General features: G+C 41.6%; 1 protein-coding gene across 19 annotated transcripts in view; it reads right to left on the reverse strand.

The window, feature by feature from the left end:
* The window catches only part of L3MBTL3 (L3MBTL histone methyl-lysine binding protein 3), a 207592-nt gene that overhangs the window by 37681 nt on the left and 151274 nt on the right, over positions 1-18637 (reverse strand). For all 19 annotated transcript variants that reach the window (XM_078773371.1, XM_078773368.1, XM_068108064.2 and 16 more), the window contains one exon: positions 1555-1625. In XM_078773371.1, the coding sequence (XP_078629497.1) occupies positions 1555-1625 (71 nt within the window). The remainder of the gene's footprint in view (positions 1-1554; positions 1626-18637) is intronic.

Consider the following 18637-nt stretch of genomic DNA (forward strand, 5'->3'; position numbering starts at 1 on the left):
TGGATAAAATACAACGCCATCTCGACCAAACAAATTTGCCACTTTCGGTTTAAGCATTGGGGAATATCGAGATTCAGACAAAATGGAGGTTTGTAGGAAATATAGATTGTGCTTGGAAATGCAAAGGAAGAGTTTCAAAAGACCATTCCCATGCGCATTTTCTCAAGACTGCATGGGCTAAGGTTTTCTTGGTGAACACTCTAGTTTCATCCAATTCTGCTTTACGTTTGCATTTCTGAACACCGCTCAATTTTCTCTCGTTCTTCTTTAAACTAACTCTCCCGTTCTGCTTCTCACTCATGCCTGTAACAGAGTGCGCACTGGAACGTACACTGTTTACAGTGCAATGATGTCACATACCAGTAAATGACTGCAGCACGGAAATAAAATGTAAACTACAACAACACGATCACATGATTATGTGGCGCTTAAAATATATACACACCATCCAAATAGTTAGTGTAAAAAAATGTAACAATTTTTGCTGTTATAAGCCCATTCTGAGTGAGGGCCTGGCAACATTGTAAACTTGGCCCTGATGGTCAATAACTCTAGATGTAGTGCTGGAAAGAAAAACACATGAGGTGTCACAAATGGTAAGAATGAAGAGGAGGAAAATTTAGAAAAACAAAAAGAAACTTAGCAGAGAATAAAAATAGAAGTAGTATGGCACAGAGGCAGCGAATGTCAAGTCATAATGCCAAGTTGAGGGGAAAAGCAAATCTGATTGTTTTGGACGAAATATTTTTGAGGCCCATTAATTGTGGTCAGATTGAGGTGGAATCATTTTGTTGCAGAAACAATCACTCACATATTGGGAATTAGTCAACTTGCATGTACATAATATAATGTACATAATATAATGCAGGCGAGGTGGCGAGGTGTTAAACAAATTAAATTTTACAAATGCATAAATAAAACACCGAAAAACTGAAAATCTCACCTTTTTAAGCCTCACATCCCCACGACTGATGGAAATGAATTTGTTTTCATCAGTTTAGGGCTCCTAGCCAAAAGCCTCATACAATAATATTTTTTCTTCCCTAATGCGAGCTGACTACAGGAACAGTAGTAAAACCTCATATTAATGTTTAAGTCGAGAAACAAGAATAAGAAAAAAAGGAAAGGAACAATCAAATTAGAACGGCACTCAGTAGACAGCATACCTCCACCAGGCTGAACAGTTTACGTTTTGTATCCACTGACAGACCAGATCTGGATTCGGACCTGAACCAAAATCTAATCGGCTTGTTCATGTCACCGAACCAAATCATCCCTCCACCAGATTTCGTCCGAATCCATCCACAACTTTTTGAGATATCTCGTTCACAGACAAACAAACACACAGACAGACAGACAGACAGACAGACAGGGGTGAAAACATAACCTCCATCCACCTTCCGTGGCAAAGGTCAAAACAAGTGTCTCTGAAAATTAAATAAAAACAGTCAGAGTAATGAATCTTAAACAGGAGAGTACAGACAGACACAGGTGCTGATTGCTGGAAGTGACATTGACGAATGAGCATAGAAGCTGCACTCTCACAATGAATACCTTCAGCACGCTTCTGCTCTGCCAATTCCTGTTCCTTTTTCAGTTTCAGGTACTTGGGTGGACGACCAACCCTGCAAGAAAAACATGTTTGTTTGTTTTTGAAATGTGTATATATATATATATACCCTATTTTATATATTATATATATAAAAGAAAGTTTTTGTTTGTTTGTTTGTTTGTTTGTTTGTCTGCACGCGCTAATCTCCTGAACGGTGAAAGATAGGAGGAAACCTCTGAAACAAAAAAATGTCGAGACGGGCCCCGGGAAGGTTATAGGCTCGGTGGCGAGGCCGGTCGCGGCCGCCTCGGCCAGGCTGGGCCCATTTCACAATTAAAAGCTGAGCTGAATTATAGTAGACAATCTTCTACAGCCGCGAGTAAAAGCTGAATTATAGTTGTAAATTCATTCAAAAAGAACCCGGGCAACGCCGGGTGCTTTCGGCTAGTATATATAGTCATGTGAAAAAGTAAGTACACCCCATGTAAAGTTTTGACTTTTTCAACACATTCCAACATACAGCTATTTGATCTTCATTTCAACAATATTGATAGATAAAGGTGATATAATATAACAAATATCATGAAACATTTACATTTTGTAGTCCATTGTATAATTTAAATAAACATAAATGCAAATTTTGCATGTGGAAAAAGTAAGTACACCCCGACATTTATCACGACTTCAAATACCTAAAATTAGAATCAGGTGCACCAGCTCAGGTACAAATGATTATAACATCGTTAGAGAGGATCTTGGAGGAGCCTGTCTTATTTAAACCTCAGACATTTAGTTTGGTTTGCTCTTTGTTGTTGAAGTGTGCGGCATCACCAGGCCTAGATCAAAAGAGCTCTCTGAGGCCTTCAGAAAGAAGGTTATAGATGCCTACGAGTCTGGGAAGGGATTTAAAAAGATCTCCAAACAATTTGAAATCAATCATTCGACTGTCTGGAAGATCATCTACAAGTGGAGAAGATTCCCAACAACTGCCAACTTGTTCAGGCCAGGCCGCCCCAGCAAGTTCAGCCCGAGAGCAGACCGCAAGATGCTGAAAGAAGTCTCGAAGAACCCCAGAATGTCATCACGGGACCTACAGGTAGCTCTTGCCACTGTTGATGTCAAAGTGCACGAGTCTACCATTAGAAAGAGGCTGCACAAATTTGATCGACATGGGAGGTGTGCCAGGAGGAAACCTTTGCTGTCCAGAAAGAACATCAGGGCAAGACTAAAGTTTGCCAATAAACACCTAGGCAAAGACCAGCACTTCTGGAACAATGTGCTCTGGACAGATGAGTCAAAGGTAGAGCTATTTGGCCACAGTACCAGAAGACATGTTTGGCGAAAACGAAAGAAAGCATTTGACCGCAAGAAACTGATACCAACTGTAAAGCATGGTGGTGGAAATATTATGGTTTGGGGCAGCTTTGCTGCATCAGGGCCTGGGCAGCTCACCATCATATAATCCACTATGAATTCTTCATTGTACCAGAGGGTGCTTGAGGATAATGTGAGGCCATCTGTCGGAAAGTTGAAGCTCAACCGAAGGTGGACCTTGCAACATAACAATGACCCTAAACATACCAGTAAATCCACCAAGGAATGGCTGAAAAGAAAGAAATGGAGGGTTCTGGAATGGCCAAGTCAAAGCCCGGATCTTAATCCCATCGAGATGTTGTGGGGGGATTTGAAACGAGCTGTGCATGCAAGAAACCCCACAAACATCGCACAGCTGAAAGAATTCTGCATGGAGGAGTGGGCAAAAATTTCTCCCAGTCCATGTCAGAGACTGGTAGATAGTTATAAGAAACGCCTACTTGAGGTGGTTTCTGCCAAAGGGGGCAATACCACCGATTAGAGCCAAGGGTGTACAGTACTTACTTTTTCCACATGCGAAATTTGCATTTATGTTTATTTAAATTATACAATGGACTACAAAATGTAAATGTTGCATGATATTTGTTGTATTATATCACCTTTATCTGTCAGTGTTGTTGAAATGAAGATCAAATAGCTATATGTTGAAATATGTTGAAAAAGTCAAAACTTTACATGGGGTGTAAGTAGTGTATATATGTTGCTTCTGGGACACTCTCATTTTCCCATTGACTTACATGTTAATTTTCCTCTTAACCTCATTGCCCATTAACACCTCTATTTCTCCCACCCTAATCTTTATGAACCTTTTGTCTATAGTACCTATCCTTAATGTTGTTCATTAGACCACTCAAACACTACAAATATTTGTTTTCCCTTATAGACCTATAATCCTTCTACATATCATCTGGCAGATTATCTTTGACCCACTCAAACATCGACCCATTCACTTACATGTTAATTTTCCTCTCACCTCTTTACGAATCTTTTAGCCTTTTGACACCTATCCTTAATGTTGTTCATTAGACCACTCAAACAATGATCATTGCCCAGCCTTGGTCTTATGGTAATCTTACTATCAATGATCCCGAGTAGACCACTCAAACATTGATCCTACAAATATTTGTTTATGCGTGGGAAATAATTTAATTATATTGCCACTCTCTTCACCATCTAATATATTAACAAAGTATATGTTTGAGTTTGGTTCTTTATTAAGATATTTTAACTGAGCTAAGATAAAATGGTAAACCTCCCTCAATGTTCTTGTTTGAGCGCCTCCAGTGCCACATACCATTTTTAAATTAAAGTATATATTTTCCTGACAACCATCAAAGTTTTCCGTCCACTCAAAAATATTTCCATCTTTTTTACCCAATTCACCGGTATTTAAATTAATTGTCTTATTTGTTTTGTAAATTTTTTTACCAGTTGTCTTTTCAATTATACCTATTTGACATTTTTCACATTCATTATGTTTACCATTTATATACCAAGGTTGATTACACCTCCACTCTTTAGTCTGGTTGGTACTTGGTTCTATCATTTATATAATAGTAAAAAGGCGGCGGTAGCCCATTAAAATCCCTAACCCCCCTTTTTAACTTATCACTTATATACTTATATAACCATAAGGGAGACTATCAATTCCATTTTCTAAAATAAACCTCATCATCAAAAGCCCCCAATGCTTTCTTATTCACCTCTTCTGAATATAATTTATGTTTATAACTTCTTATTCCATTAATCTTTCTAAACTCTGCTTTCTTTGTTGTTAAACAGTTATAATAATCCTTAAAGTTTATTGTTTCTTTAATAACATTTTTCTTTACACCTTTTCACTTCTTATCAGTCTTTTCAACGTTATTCACAATGTATTTATAAGCATAAGCCTTTGACCTCAATCCCACAAATTCACTCATGACATTTCCTCCTAATTCATCCTTAAACTTTCCAATCACCTTTTTATTTTTAGAAGAGAACAACTCACTCTCTGGACTGTAATTACTAGTGTCATAGATATTAATGTCCTTTTTCATGTCTGAATAAACATCATCAGTATTAATTTGCAAAATAAAACTATCTGTATCCATATAAAGTAGATTAACATCATTTTGATATTTCTTCCTCAAGTTATTATAAAAGCAATCATACATTAATGACTGATAAATCAAGAATTGATGTTCCAATATAAATAGGTTTGTCCATTTCAATACTCTCTTTAATCAAATGGATCGCACAAAAGTTCTCAGTAAAGACCTCAGCTCTAGTAAAACTCGGTCTATTAATTAATTTTGATGCTTGTTTCCAAGATGTTGATAGTCTGATATTTTGTCTTTTCCTCACATTTTCCATGGTCTTACCAAAGACCGCATTATTCATCAATTTATAAAAGTCTTTCTCAAAATCTGTTTTTGACTCTGTTCTTCTTTGTGTATTAAAATCAATGTACCCCTTTAACCAATGACTTTGATTGAACTTTAGAACCCTATGGATCTTCTCTACTCTTAGACCTTTTGATAAATATTGTCGCAAATTTCTTTGGTGTAGAACATAATTTTTCTTGTTATATAATGTAGTAAGTAATTTTTCTGTTGATTCACCTATATTAAATGATTGTTGATAATCACTTAACCACTCCTTCTTTGGACTTTCCTTTTCACAAGCAAATGGGAGATCTTTGTGTAGGTTATGAAGTTCCTCTGGATATTTCAAATCAACTTCAAAATAATAACCAACTTTTTCTTTATCCAATTCTTTTTGTGTAGAGATACATACATCTTGTAAAACCTTTTTGTAGTCTTTTTCCTTTACCCATCTAAGTTTTTCATAAGGAAGAGCCTGAGACATTGCCCAGCCATACAGGTTGTTCGCGTCATAGTACATCAAGTAAGAACTCTCTTTCGTTGAATCATAATTTGGAAGATATTTGTTATTTGCTTTTGCGTATCTACTCGAGCAGACTTGTGAAATTCCACCTCTTTTTGCCTTTTCAATCATCAAAAGCATATCAACATCGGTTATCAAATCCAAAGCTTGTTTTGTCATTTTCAACATCGCGCTCCAAGCCAATCCAGGTGCTGTGTAGTAGTGAGCAGGATCCAATCCATATCCAGTGCGACAAACAGATCTAAAGGCTTCAAATACATCGGCCAATAAAAGCACATCAGTTTTGAGATACAAATCGTGATACTCGCCAAGATTCTTGATGTTATATTTTTCCCAAACATTTTGTGCGTGTACATAATCTTTATCAGATATATGACTGTTGTTTAATTTGTTATAGAAATTTTCTTTTGAAGGAAGTTGTGTTTCATTGAATCTCTCAAATGAGTCCATATAGTCATAGGGGTAAATTCCCTTCTGTGTTAGAAAATCTTTATCTAAAAAATACTCTGAAAGACATGGAAACTCTTTTAGATTTTGAACCAAGTTAGCCAATGGACTTGCCATGAATTTAAATGTATCAAGAAATCTGATATGAGTAATAGGAGATGTGTGAATTGTTTTTGTGAATGAAATGTATTTCTGATCCGTGTTTGGAATTGCTGAGATACTTCCAGAAGTCTTTGAGAGTTCCTTGATAAATAGATGTGTATCATAATGAGCGTTGTTATGAAGAAAAACAGGAATGAAAGAGGGGAGTTGATAATTAATATTACAACTTTGATGAGCCGGACCTCTATATTTACCAGTGAGATGACAATGGTCTCTAACCTTTAGACCTTTACCAATTTTCTTCTCACAAATATGACAGGCAACCTTTGGCTGTCTAAATTCTCTTTTTTCTTTACTTGTTAAGGACATTGGTTTATTGGTTTCTCTTATTATCTTGGTTAATCGGACACAGTCCTTTTCTAGTCGTTTCACAAACTCCTCTGGGGTATTTGAGCCTCTATACACCTCTAACTTGTTATATTCATCACCAACGGATGATTTGATATAATAACAAAAACCACAAGGAGTATGTTTTTGATATTTATTTGTGTATGATTCTTTTGGATCTGGAGAAGCAGTATCAATTTTTTCTAAAATACTTTCAAAATCAGCATATATAACAAATGGATGTTTTATTGTTTTCTTTTCATCTTTGAATGTGATATTTGAGCCTTTTTTTAGGCATCTTGATTACCGTTGATTTATGTTCACCACAATAATTTGAATGTTTATCTAATCTTTCTTGTGTATGGAAGAAGTTAAGACAACGCATACAAATATATATTTTATTTGTTCTTTTACATACTTGTGGTTTTATTAATTTTGTAATATCTTTGATGTATGTATAATGTGAATTTTCGTCTGAATTAAAATATAGAAGATTAATATGAGTTTGTTTACAATTGTCAGAAAGCTTTAAAACCTGAATGTTGTTTGTTTCTGTTAGACCATAAACATTAACTGATAAATTATTCAACTTTTCAAATTTAGGAATATCATTTAAAGTCATCGGAAACGTTAGATCTTTCGTATTTAATGTATTCTCATATTTTTTATAATGAGATACTCTTTCATCATGAAAATGTGGAGGATGTAAGTGTGCTAGAATAGACCAGAGAAAACATTTAGTCTTTATTTTTGATATTGATAACTGCTTTTCTATTTTTGATAACACTGGGTAAATCAATGTAAGAAGCTTTTAGAGGATCTGATTTAAGAATATGAATGTCTATGTAAATAATTTTTCCTATATTGAATCCACTTCCTACGATTGAATTATCCACATCTTGCTCTTGTTTAATAGGTTCATCATAGACTCCTGATGTTTTAAAATCTTGATATGAAGATATAAAGTGTGGCTCAGTTCTCATGTATGGTGTATCTATAACTCCTTCGTCCTTTGTCATTTATAATTTTACTCCCATATAAAATTTAAGTGGTTTCATTTCTTTTAGTGTTTTTTCAATCAACGTTTGAACAGCAGGTTTAACTATTTCTACAGCATCAACTATAGACTCTGGTTCAGGAGGTTTGAAGTTAAAGACTCGTATTTTAATATGTCCTTTGAATGCACCATCAGAGTTTTTAGTTGTGATAAAATTTGATAAATGTAGATTTGTTTTAAGATGTATTTCGAAGCCTTTCTTGAGGATATTTTTATTACAGGCAGAACAGTGTTTTGTTTCCTTCTGAATAGGAGATAGTAGGTGAAGTAGATTAAATGTGTGTTTGTTAATTTACTAAATATGATAAGTTCTGAAGGATATTTAGAATTTCCAGACTCTCCATATGATAAATTAGAGAATTGTCCGGCTTGTGATAGAATAGGGCTTAATAATGAGGGTTCATATAAACAATGTATTTTCTGTGATTTAATTTTAATTAATGATAATAAAAAATATAAAAATATATTTAACTCTTTTAAATTAGAACCAAAAATGAATTACTTTACAAGATTAATAAGAGAGATGAATGTTAAGTATTGTGATGATAATACACCATTTCTTTCAAGGGAAGAGACTATTTGTATTGAGGAAATGTATAAGGGTTTAATGATATTTATTATTCAAAATAATTTTAATGGAAATGTTAATACAAGATACTATATAAATAAAATAATGAATTATTTTGAAATTAAACCCGAACTCAGGATAAAATATAGAGTTTCTAAAATAGCTCAAAAAAAGTTAGATGACTTGTTTTCCAAATATATAAATGAATGATTTTTTACCCGTTTGGGAAAATAAGATAAAATTTAATAACCATAAAAACATTCCAAATTCATTGAGATGTCTAATAGTTGGTTCAAGCGGATGTGGAAAAACCTGTTTGCTTTTAAAGATGCTCCTTACCCCCAACTTTTTAGATTATGATAATTTAATAATTTTTACGAAGTCAAGTTTTCAACCCGAGTATCAACTACTATCACGAGGTTTTAATGCGGGTCTTAAAAAGGAAGACATTATCGGTTTATTTAAACTTCAAAACAAACTAAATGATTACAACATTGAGGATATAATACAACTATTTTGTGATACACAGAAATCAAAATCAAAACCCATAACTTGTATTCTCAGTGATAATACGGATGATATACCTTCACCTCAAGATTAAGATAAATCAAAAAAGAACCTCGTTATCTTTGATGATTGTGTTAATGAGAGAAACCAAACAGTAATGGATAGCTACTATACAAGAGGGAGACATTCTTCTTGTAATTGTATTTATCTTAGTCAGTCATATTTTCAACTCCAATACTTTTATTTTATTTAAGTTAAATTCAATAGATGTAAATAATTTTTGGAGAGATAATTGCTCTACGTTATGTAATAAAAAAGAATTTGAAAATTATATGAAACACACGATTGGAAAATATAAATATATTGTTGTGAAACAAGATGAGATACTCACTGATATTTTACACACATAAATGACAACTATTATTATTAATCTTGTGGGTAAATCTGCTTCAGGAAAGAACTTTCATAAATCTAAACTCTTGAATAGTAAAAATGAAAAGATTGTAAGTTTTTTTTTAAAACACCCTATGATTCGTTTTGTAAGTACTACAACCAGAGCAATGCGACCAGGAGAAGTAGAAGGGAAAGATTATTACTACATTTCAATGGAGAAACATATGCGATTGAGGAACGAAGGTCAAATATTTGAGGAGGTCTCTCTTGGTTCTACAAAATATTCACATTGTAAGAGTGAGTTAAATAAAGTAAAATCTAATGGTCTTGGGATTTTAGAAACTAATCCTGAAGGAATGAGACAAATTATTAAACAATTGTGTGGTAATGGAGTTAAGATTTTATCATTCGGTTTTGATATCGATGAGGAGACAACGCAAACGTATGAAAAGCAGAGATGCAAGTATTAGTGAAGAAGAAATAACAACTCGTATTAATACCAATAAAGAATTTGATGAAATATTTAAAGAAAAGGATTTATTTCAACACATTTACTATAATGATGAAGAAAAGGAAAATTTTCCCATTGACCTTTACAATTCATTAAATGATATTGTTGTGGATATGAGAATGGTTTTTTTTTTTCAGAATCAAATCATTGATTTTTGAATTTTGAATTGAATTTGAATTTGAAAAAAAAAAATAGAATTTCAGATCAAAATCAGAATCAATTCAATTATGCAATTTCAATCAATTTACCAATATTAATCAATAAAATTCTAATAATAATACATCATATATGACAATATCAAAAGTCACATTTATCAGTCTGATAACTCTATATCTAAGCCTGTTCCCAATGTTGGCAAAACAGTTCCGTCCGCTGGCGGAGATATTCGATCATCGTCGGTCGTCACCTTGGACCCATACCTTCCGTCAATTGACAAATAACCGTTCTGCCTCTGGATCATATCTGACATATTTGTTCAATCCTGTGTGGTCATTATATCACAAATTAAAGTTGAACAACCACTGAAGGCAACTCAACCCTTCATTTGTGAGACAATCAGCGAAAATTGATCAGACAGATATGAGCCAGTCCATTGGGAAATGTCTCACATGTCACATGTCACACGTCATGTGATGTCACATGTCATGTCATGTGTCACATGTCTCACATGTCACCCACCATGTCTCACTTTGAATGACACTCAAAGTTCTTGACAATTAAAATGGTGTAAGATTCCTGAAATGCCGTACCAATGAATGGCAATGAATTCATAATATTGACCAATGCAATCCAATCACATTAAATTGCAAACCTCCAACAAACTTTGTGACCTGTAATACAGCATTAATCCTGCAGGGCTGTAAAACTATCCTTAAAGCCCATGCAATCGATTTACATCAAAACCCAATGATGACATGCCTGACATGATGACATGATGACATGCCTGACAATCATAGCAATTTTCATGATTGTAAAACCATTTTCATTGTAAATCATTGTAATTATAAATTGTAAATGTAAATTTACCATAATTGTAAATTGGCAATTATAAATTATAATTGTAAAAAAATTGTAAATTGTAATTTGCAATGCATTACCATAATCAGAGTCATACCATAATCAGTCATTTCAACAAACTTTGAGAATGAACATGACCACTGATCATTAATGATGAAGGGTGGGGAAGGGAGGAGGAGAAGTGACAGAATGCCAAGGGAGGGATGAGGCTGGGGGGGGGGGGGGTGGGGGGGGGCTCCCTTAGGGGTATTAATACTGTTGCGGATATGGGACTTGGCCTCAATATCCGCTTGTAAATACTCCCCTATTTCCCCAATACTCCCCAACTATCCCCAATCCCCCATTCCCTAGTCCCATTGCCTGTAAATAACACTCTGTAGAACCGACCTTCCCCTTTTTCCCCCATTAAATGTCGTGCCCAGGTCCACCGCATCTCACGTAGACAACTTTCGGACATCTTGCTAGTTATTCTTAGTCTATGTCAGTTAAGGACTCGTTTCCATTAATTCTGACTCTTCGTTGCACCAGAATGTGATCGTATGACACAAGTAGTGAGTTTAGGACCTCCCCTTACCTCCTCCCATCTTCCCCATGTCCACTGCAACAACAACTACAACAACAACTACAACAACAACTACAACAACAGAGGGGCGCGGCGCGGCGTGCGGGGAGTGTGCGTCCTCACACCGGCGTGGTTAGCCGCCATTGCCCATGCGCTCCACGGGGTTACCACGAAGGGGCTCCCTGTCAGCCCCTCGTCAAGGGCGGAGCCGGTAACCCCCCCGCACGCACCCAATGAGAAGCAACGGGCCGATTCCATCTGGGGCGGAGCTAACGAGCCGAGGGCGTGTCACTCCCCGCCGGATATACGCGGCCACTTACCGGACGTGACGTCAGATGCGCCCCCAGCTTGAGAAGACAAGTCACCACCTCCGAGCGCTGAGTGAGACCTCCCGCATCTTTGGACTGGACCGGGTCGATTTTGCCCCTGAGCCAAGGTGCACCTTGAGCCATCGAAGACCTGCCCCTCCTTGCCATCAATCCCCGTGTGAGTCAGTTTTGTCCCGTTTATCTGTCGTCTGTCGGGGCTAATATAAGAGTGTGTCTAAGTGCCTGCCTTTCTATGCTGTCCCTCTTGTCGTTGTAATCTGACCTTCCGCCCTAATATAACCTCCTCCGGAGGTCTTGAGAACCGTATCCCTGGTGTCGTGTCATTTTAATCCCAGCCGTTGTGTCCTTTTCCTTCATTGATTTAGCGTAGCGCGACTCGGCAACGTTCGAGTATAATCGGGTAACTTGTGCGGACACGGCGGCCATTCCGCTCGGCCCACCATAACATCAAAGTCGTGTCTGTAACAATTGGTGTCAGGAGTGTCGGATTCGGACCTGGGACTAAATTTGTTAGGCCCAAATTTTGGGAAGTAGAATTCGATCCGGAGCGCGTTTACGCGCTCGAAATTATAAAGGCGAAATTTGATTGTGTTTTACAAAATATAAAAACCCGAATTTTGAAAGTCGCGCTATGGCAGACCAAGACAGCTGGGGTCCGGTAGAGGAGAGTGAGGCAGAGTCGGTCCAGGACCAAATTGAGGGACGCGAGGAGAGCGAAGCAGCGAGGGTAGCAGACGCACAAAATAGCGTCGTTGCGCCCGACATGGCGGGTGCGCAAAATGGCGCCTCGCTGGTCGCGGCGCCCGCGACCGTGGCAGCACCCCTGGTGGATTCGAACCTTTTCCTCCTGCAAATGAGGGCCTTTATGGAACTAATGGGAGACCAAATTGGAGGTTTGAAAAACCGGATGGATGCTCAGGGTGAGCGATTGGAAGGCAAATTGAGGGACATGAGGGACGAAGCGAGGGGTACCGGTGAGAAGTTAGACAATAATTTTGAGGGGTTAGACAACGGGATAAAAGAGGTGAGAAATGGGTTAATGGGGGTAGAAAACAGAATGGCCGCTCAAGAGAATCAAATGGAAGGGATGCAAAAGGGGTTAGAGGGGTTAGAAAACAGGATGGAAGGCAAATTGAGGGACATGAGGGACCAAGCGGAAAGGGAAGTTAACCAAATGGGGCAGCAGATAGAGGGGGTCAGAATGGGGGTAGAAACCAAACTGGATGCTCACAGGGAGGAAATGGAGCAGATGAGGGTGGCATCTGGGCAGGAGATGCAAGTGATGGGAGAGGAGATCAGAAGAGGAGTGAGTGAGGAGGTCGGAGGAGTGCGCGAGGAGGTGAGGCACTGTAAGGAGCGCATGGAGAAGGAGGTGAGAAAGGGGACTGTAAAATTGCAAAGTGGTATAGAGGAGTTGACGCTGGGAGTAGAACAACTGACAGTGGGACAAAAGGAGTTGGGGGACCAGGTAAAGAAGAACACAGCGGTAATAGAGGGTTTAAAATCGACACAGAAGGAGATGAAAAAGGACGTATGGGTAATTAAAAAAGAGTGTCAGACGGTACATGAGGACCTGACGAGGAAAATGGACAAGGTGGTAGAGGTGATGGAGGTTAAAGAGCGGGAGGTGCGGGAGCACATAGAAAAAAATAAAGTGGAGTTAGAGGAAGAACTTAAAGGGGCGCACGAAGAGATGAAGGAGGTGAAGCAGAAATTAGAAGAAGTGGAAGAAGGGGTGAGCGAAATTAAGAAGCGACGGAGAGAGGATAAGAAAGAGATAAAGGAGGAAGTAAAAGAATTGGTCCAAAGTCTGTGTTCGGATCGTGATGATGTGCTCATTAACCGGATGAGGGATTCGCAGGTGATGGAGGAGAAGCGAAGAGAAAGAGGACCCGGTGTAAGTGGTGACCAATATGGTCGTGCGTATGATGCGCCAGGTGATTTAATAAGCTTGGGGGTCGAGATAGACCCGGATGTTCGTGAGAGGCCGTGGGTGAAGTGTGCGACAGGTCTGGTGTGCGAAAAAGGAGGAGTGCGAGAAAGTCCGACTCTGGGGTGTGTGAGGAAAAAGTGCGTGCCAAGGAGTGAGGGTGCTGGCGAGAGTGAGTCGGTCGTAGCGCGTGTGCGAGGGAGCACATGGAAGCGCGGTGTGGTGAGTGTTACAGAGGGTGTAACGGGAGAGTGTGCGCGAGAAAGGTGTGTGACGGACAGGTGCATGAGGAAAGAGTGCGCTGTCAAGAGTAAGGGTGAGTGCGCTGTCAAGAATGGAGGTGAGAGTAGTGAGAGTGACAAGGAGAGTGAGTTGGTTGTGACAGGTGAGCGAGGATGTACACCTGGGATGGAAGGATGCACACCTGGAATGGTAGAGCGTGAGTGGGAATGCACGCTGGAGTTGGTGGTGAGGCACGTGGTTGGGTGTGCAAATGAGAGCACACCTGTGATTGTCACAGAGGAGGTGACAGAGGAGGGGGCGCGAAGAGGTGTGTTGGTGAGGTGTGCGACCAACGAATGTGTGCCAAAGTGTTCGGTGGTCAGGTGTGTGACCAAGGCTGTGAGTGGGATGAGAGTACCTGGGTGTGTAAGGAAAGGTACGAGGAGCATGGAGACGGCTGGGTGTAGGAGCACGAAAGGGGTAGCGTATGCGTGTAAGAACCCAGGTGAAGCATCGACGGTAACCAGGTTAGAGGTTAGGTCGACTTTTAGCCGAATCGGGCCCTCGGTGCGTGCCGGGCCTCGCGTGGAACGGCCGCGTCCAGGCTCCACTAGGTGGAGCGGGCAGCTGGATAGGAAGGGTCGTCATGGCGACCACTTTTTGTTGAGGCATTCCGGCAGGTCGAGATCGGGACATTGGATGGCTCCACGCCGAGGTGGTGCGTGGGATCTCGGCCCGGGTAAGCCCCCGTCCCTGCCCCGAATGCCGGACGCATCCAGCCGCCGGCACAAAACAACCAGCATCCATTGCTTGGCTTTACGAAGCCGGGCTTTGGACAGGAATTGGCGCACCGAGAGGCATTAGTGAGTAGACTGGGTGATGAGGTTAGTGTTTTGGACCCAAAATTAGAGAAAAACAAAATTTGATGATTGGCAAGGGATTGGCAGTAGTGATTGGCAGATGATGGGTAGTGATTGGCAAATTTTTAATTTGTTGAAATTTGATGTGCAAAATTGGTAGTGAGCGATGGGCCCGGTGGATAAGGCTGGCATCCCTGCCGCCCTTCCAGTGGGGCAAAGGAGCACTAGATTATGGGGTGTATGGCAGTGAAAACTAGCCCGGGTGGGTTAGGATATTGATAGGGATCTAGCGAAGATGACATTAGGTAACGTTAAGTTTAGTTAGTGACTGATACCTGTAGTGGGGACGCAGGTAGATTAGTGTGGATGATAATGACGTGGGAGCGCAATAGTTTAAAGGGACGACTGGGAAGCGCAAGTTTCAGAAGGGAGTAGTTAGCTGAGATGATGCCGTGTGTGTGAGGATGGAACAGGTGTGATTGCACAGGTGTGCAACTGGACAGGTGTGTGGAGCAGTGTGTGAGTAGTGAGTGTGTGGATCAGCGCGAATGCGCTTGGGGAGAGAAGGGTGCAGGTGGCACCAGGTGTGAGAGCACAGGTGTGCAAGTACAGGTGTGTGGAGAGAGTTGGAGTAAGTGGTACGGAGTGGTGTGCATGGTGCGAAGGTGTGGATGGGGGAAGAGTGGACCCCTTTCACGAGTACCCGGGGCGGGTAGTGTAAGTGTTAGGTAGAGGGTATAGGTAAATTGTGGTTGGATATTGGCATCTGTGGTGCGGGTGACAGAATGGTATTTGGATGGGTGCATTAGTGTTGTGGAAATGGCTGGGCGTGTAGCCTGTTAGTGTGTGTAGTCGGTTGGGCACTCCACCACTGTGAGGATGTCGGCCAGGTGAGGCCGCAGGTGGGCTCTGGGAGCCGGTAGTTGTGAGTGGGTGCCTGAGGATCCCGGGTGTGGATCGGGTAGCCCAGTGCCAGAGAGGGCACCGAGTGGGGAGAGCGCCAGAGGGCCTTCCCCAGGTAGTTAGGTTAGGGTAAGGAGCAGGTAAGCTCGGAGGCAACTGCAGTGGTGGAGGTGTGCAGGTGGGTAGACCCGCTGGGAGAGGTACACGTCGCGGCCCAGAAATTGTGCGAGGGCACCGGGAGATGAATCGGGGGAGTGAGACCCCAAATTGAAAAGCACCACAGTTTGGCCAATGGGAATTGGTTTTTAGAACCCATAGTGTAAGAGGGCCAATGGTTTGGCCGGAGAAAGACCCCGGGTAGTGTAAAGTTGTTAAAGTCATTTAGGAAATAGTTAGGATTGATGAACCTGTCGCACCATACGCAGCCACTTACCTGTGGTGATGATGATGACTCCACACCTGTGTTTTCTTTGTTTTGGTGCAGGAAATGAGAATTGCTGTGAGGATTTGTGAGACGCATCACGACGTGGATGAGACATTGGGGTGATTCCATCTCTCCCTCCTTAGGAGGGACTGATGATGAATTGGTAATGGCAAATTTTGATGTTCAGTTGGAGATGGCAAATTTTGATGAGAGTTGAAAATGGCAAATTTGATTGGTTAGGAGGGAGAGAAGACGAATTTGGTTTATGGGAGGAACGGGGAAGACAGTAGGGATGTTTGTTGATTTGTAAAGTAGATGTTTATGGGTAGTGTTGTGTTTTGTGGATACAGTAAGGGGTAAGGGAGGGGCCATGTAGGTTACCTGGTGGGGGGGGGGGGGGGGGGCGTACGGTAGGAACGTACCTGTCTCACCTGGTTCCCATGTGCCCCCAGTGTGCATTACCTTGTGTTGCGTGCACTTTTGCGCCCTTACCACCTTACTCACTTGTCTTTTCTTTTGTCTCCCACCTCCGAGGATCTGGCTTTGGGGTAGAGAGAGAGGAGAGAGAGGTGCTGGCTACGCAGTTGTGGGCCTGCACTTTCGCTGCTTGCTGCCTGGATCGATACACCATATGGACCGCAATGTTTGTGGCCGCCCACCATGGACCGCAGTTCTGTTGCGGCCAAGCACCACCCATTGATGGACCTCTGGGTCAACGTGGCACCTATGCCAAACAGGTGAACCACTAATAGTTGGCCCCCTGACGGCCACAATAAAGAAATGGACGCGGTTGGCGCCTTTCTTTATTTTTGAAAGAAGTACGAAGGCCAAGTGCACCACATGAAGGCAAGACCAGCGGCAGACCATCGGCCGGCTGCGACACCACACCGTGATCATTAAACATTTTATTGGTGCACCGGATGGTGCTGACTACATGATGGGGTGGTGCTTTTGGTGCTGGGAAGGGGTGCTCTGCACATTATTAAAGGCCGTAAGGCCACAGAGCACTCGTGGGTTGGTGTATCGATGCTGGCATGCGTGCTCTCTCTATGCATAACATCTGCATGTGTTCCTCCAAAAACAGGTCCTGGATCGTAGTGTAAATATCAGCGTAGTCTTGTAAATAATGCTCCCTACCGGCTGTATGTTTAGTTTGCGAATTCTTTCCGGATTCGGTTATCCTGTGGGTGTGTTTCTGTGAGGAGAAGGGTGCAACGTCGCAGGGGGACATATTTACTCATTTGTGAATATCTGTAAAACTGTCGCACTCAGGGTAGAGTTAATAGTAGAGGGAACTACATCTGAGTGCCACACTAAAATAGGTAAAAATTTATCGGGTCGGGACGCCCCGAGGGTAGAGAAGGGTGCAATGTTGCGGATATGGGACTTGGCCTCAATATCCGCTTGTAAATACTCCCCTATTTCCCCAATACTCCCCAACTATCCCCAATCCCCCATTCCCTAGTCCCATTGCCTGTAAATAACACTCTGTAGAACCGACCTTCCCCTTTTTCCCCCATTAAATGTCGTGCCCAGGTCCACCGCATCTCACGTAGACAACTTTCGGACATCTTGCTAGTTATTCTTAGTCTATGTCAGTTAAGGACTCGTTTCCATTAATTCTGACTCTTCGTTGCACCAGAATGTGATCGTATGGCACCAGTAGTGAGTTTAGGACCTCCCCTTACCTCCTCCCATCTTCCCCATGTCCACTGCAACAACAACTACAACAACAACTACAACAACTACAACAACAGAGGGGCGCGGCGCGGCGTGCGGGGAGTGTGCGTCCTCACACCGGCGTGGTTAGCCGCCATTGCCCATGCGCTCCACGGGGTTACCACGAAGGGGCTCCCTGTCAGCCCCTCGTCAAGGGCGGAGCCGGTAACCCCCCCGCACGCACCCAATGAGAAGCAACGGGCCGATTCCATCTGGGGCGGAGCTAACGAGCCGAGGGCGTGTCACTCCCCGCCGGATATACGCGGCCACTTACCGGACGTGACGTCAGATGCGCCCCCAGCTTGAGAAGACAAGTCACCACCTCCGAGCGCTGAGTGAGACCTCCCGCATCTTTGGACTGGACCGGGTCGATTTTGCCCCTGAGCCAAGGTGCACCTTGAGCCATCGAAGACCTGCCCCTCCTTGCCATCAATCCCCGTGTGAGTCAGTTTTGTCCCGTTTATCTGTCGTCTGTCGGGGCTAATATAAGAGTGTGTCTAAGTGCCTGCCTTTCTATGCTGTCCCTCTTGTCGTTGTAATCTGACCTTCCGCCCTAATATAACCTCCTCCGGAGGTCTTGAGAACCGTATTCCTGGTGTCGTGTCATTTTAATCCCAGCCGTCGTGTCCTTTTCCTTCATTGATTTAGCGTAGCGCGACTCGGCAACGTTCGAGTATAATCGGGTAACTTGTGCGGACACGGCGGCCATTCCGCTCGGCCCACCATAACATCAAAGTCGTGTCTGTAACAATACTATGCGAAATACGACACTCATTGTATTTTTCTAAAAATAACTGTGTATTATTGGCTGCACTTATTCTCCCTTACAAGGCTGTGAGAGGTTATATGGTGGATACTATTGTCCCTCTCGAACTTCTGTGCAA

This window comes from Myxine glutinosa, chromosome 2 (genome assembly GCF_964187855.1).
Source record: "Myxine glutinosa chromosome 2, kmMyxGlut1.1, whole genome shotgun sequence".
In the NCBI taxonomy this organism is placed as follows: domain Eukaryota; kingdom Metazoa; phylum Chordata; class Myxini; order Myxiniformes; family Myxinidae; genus Myxine; species Myxine glutinosa.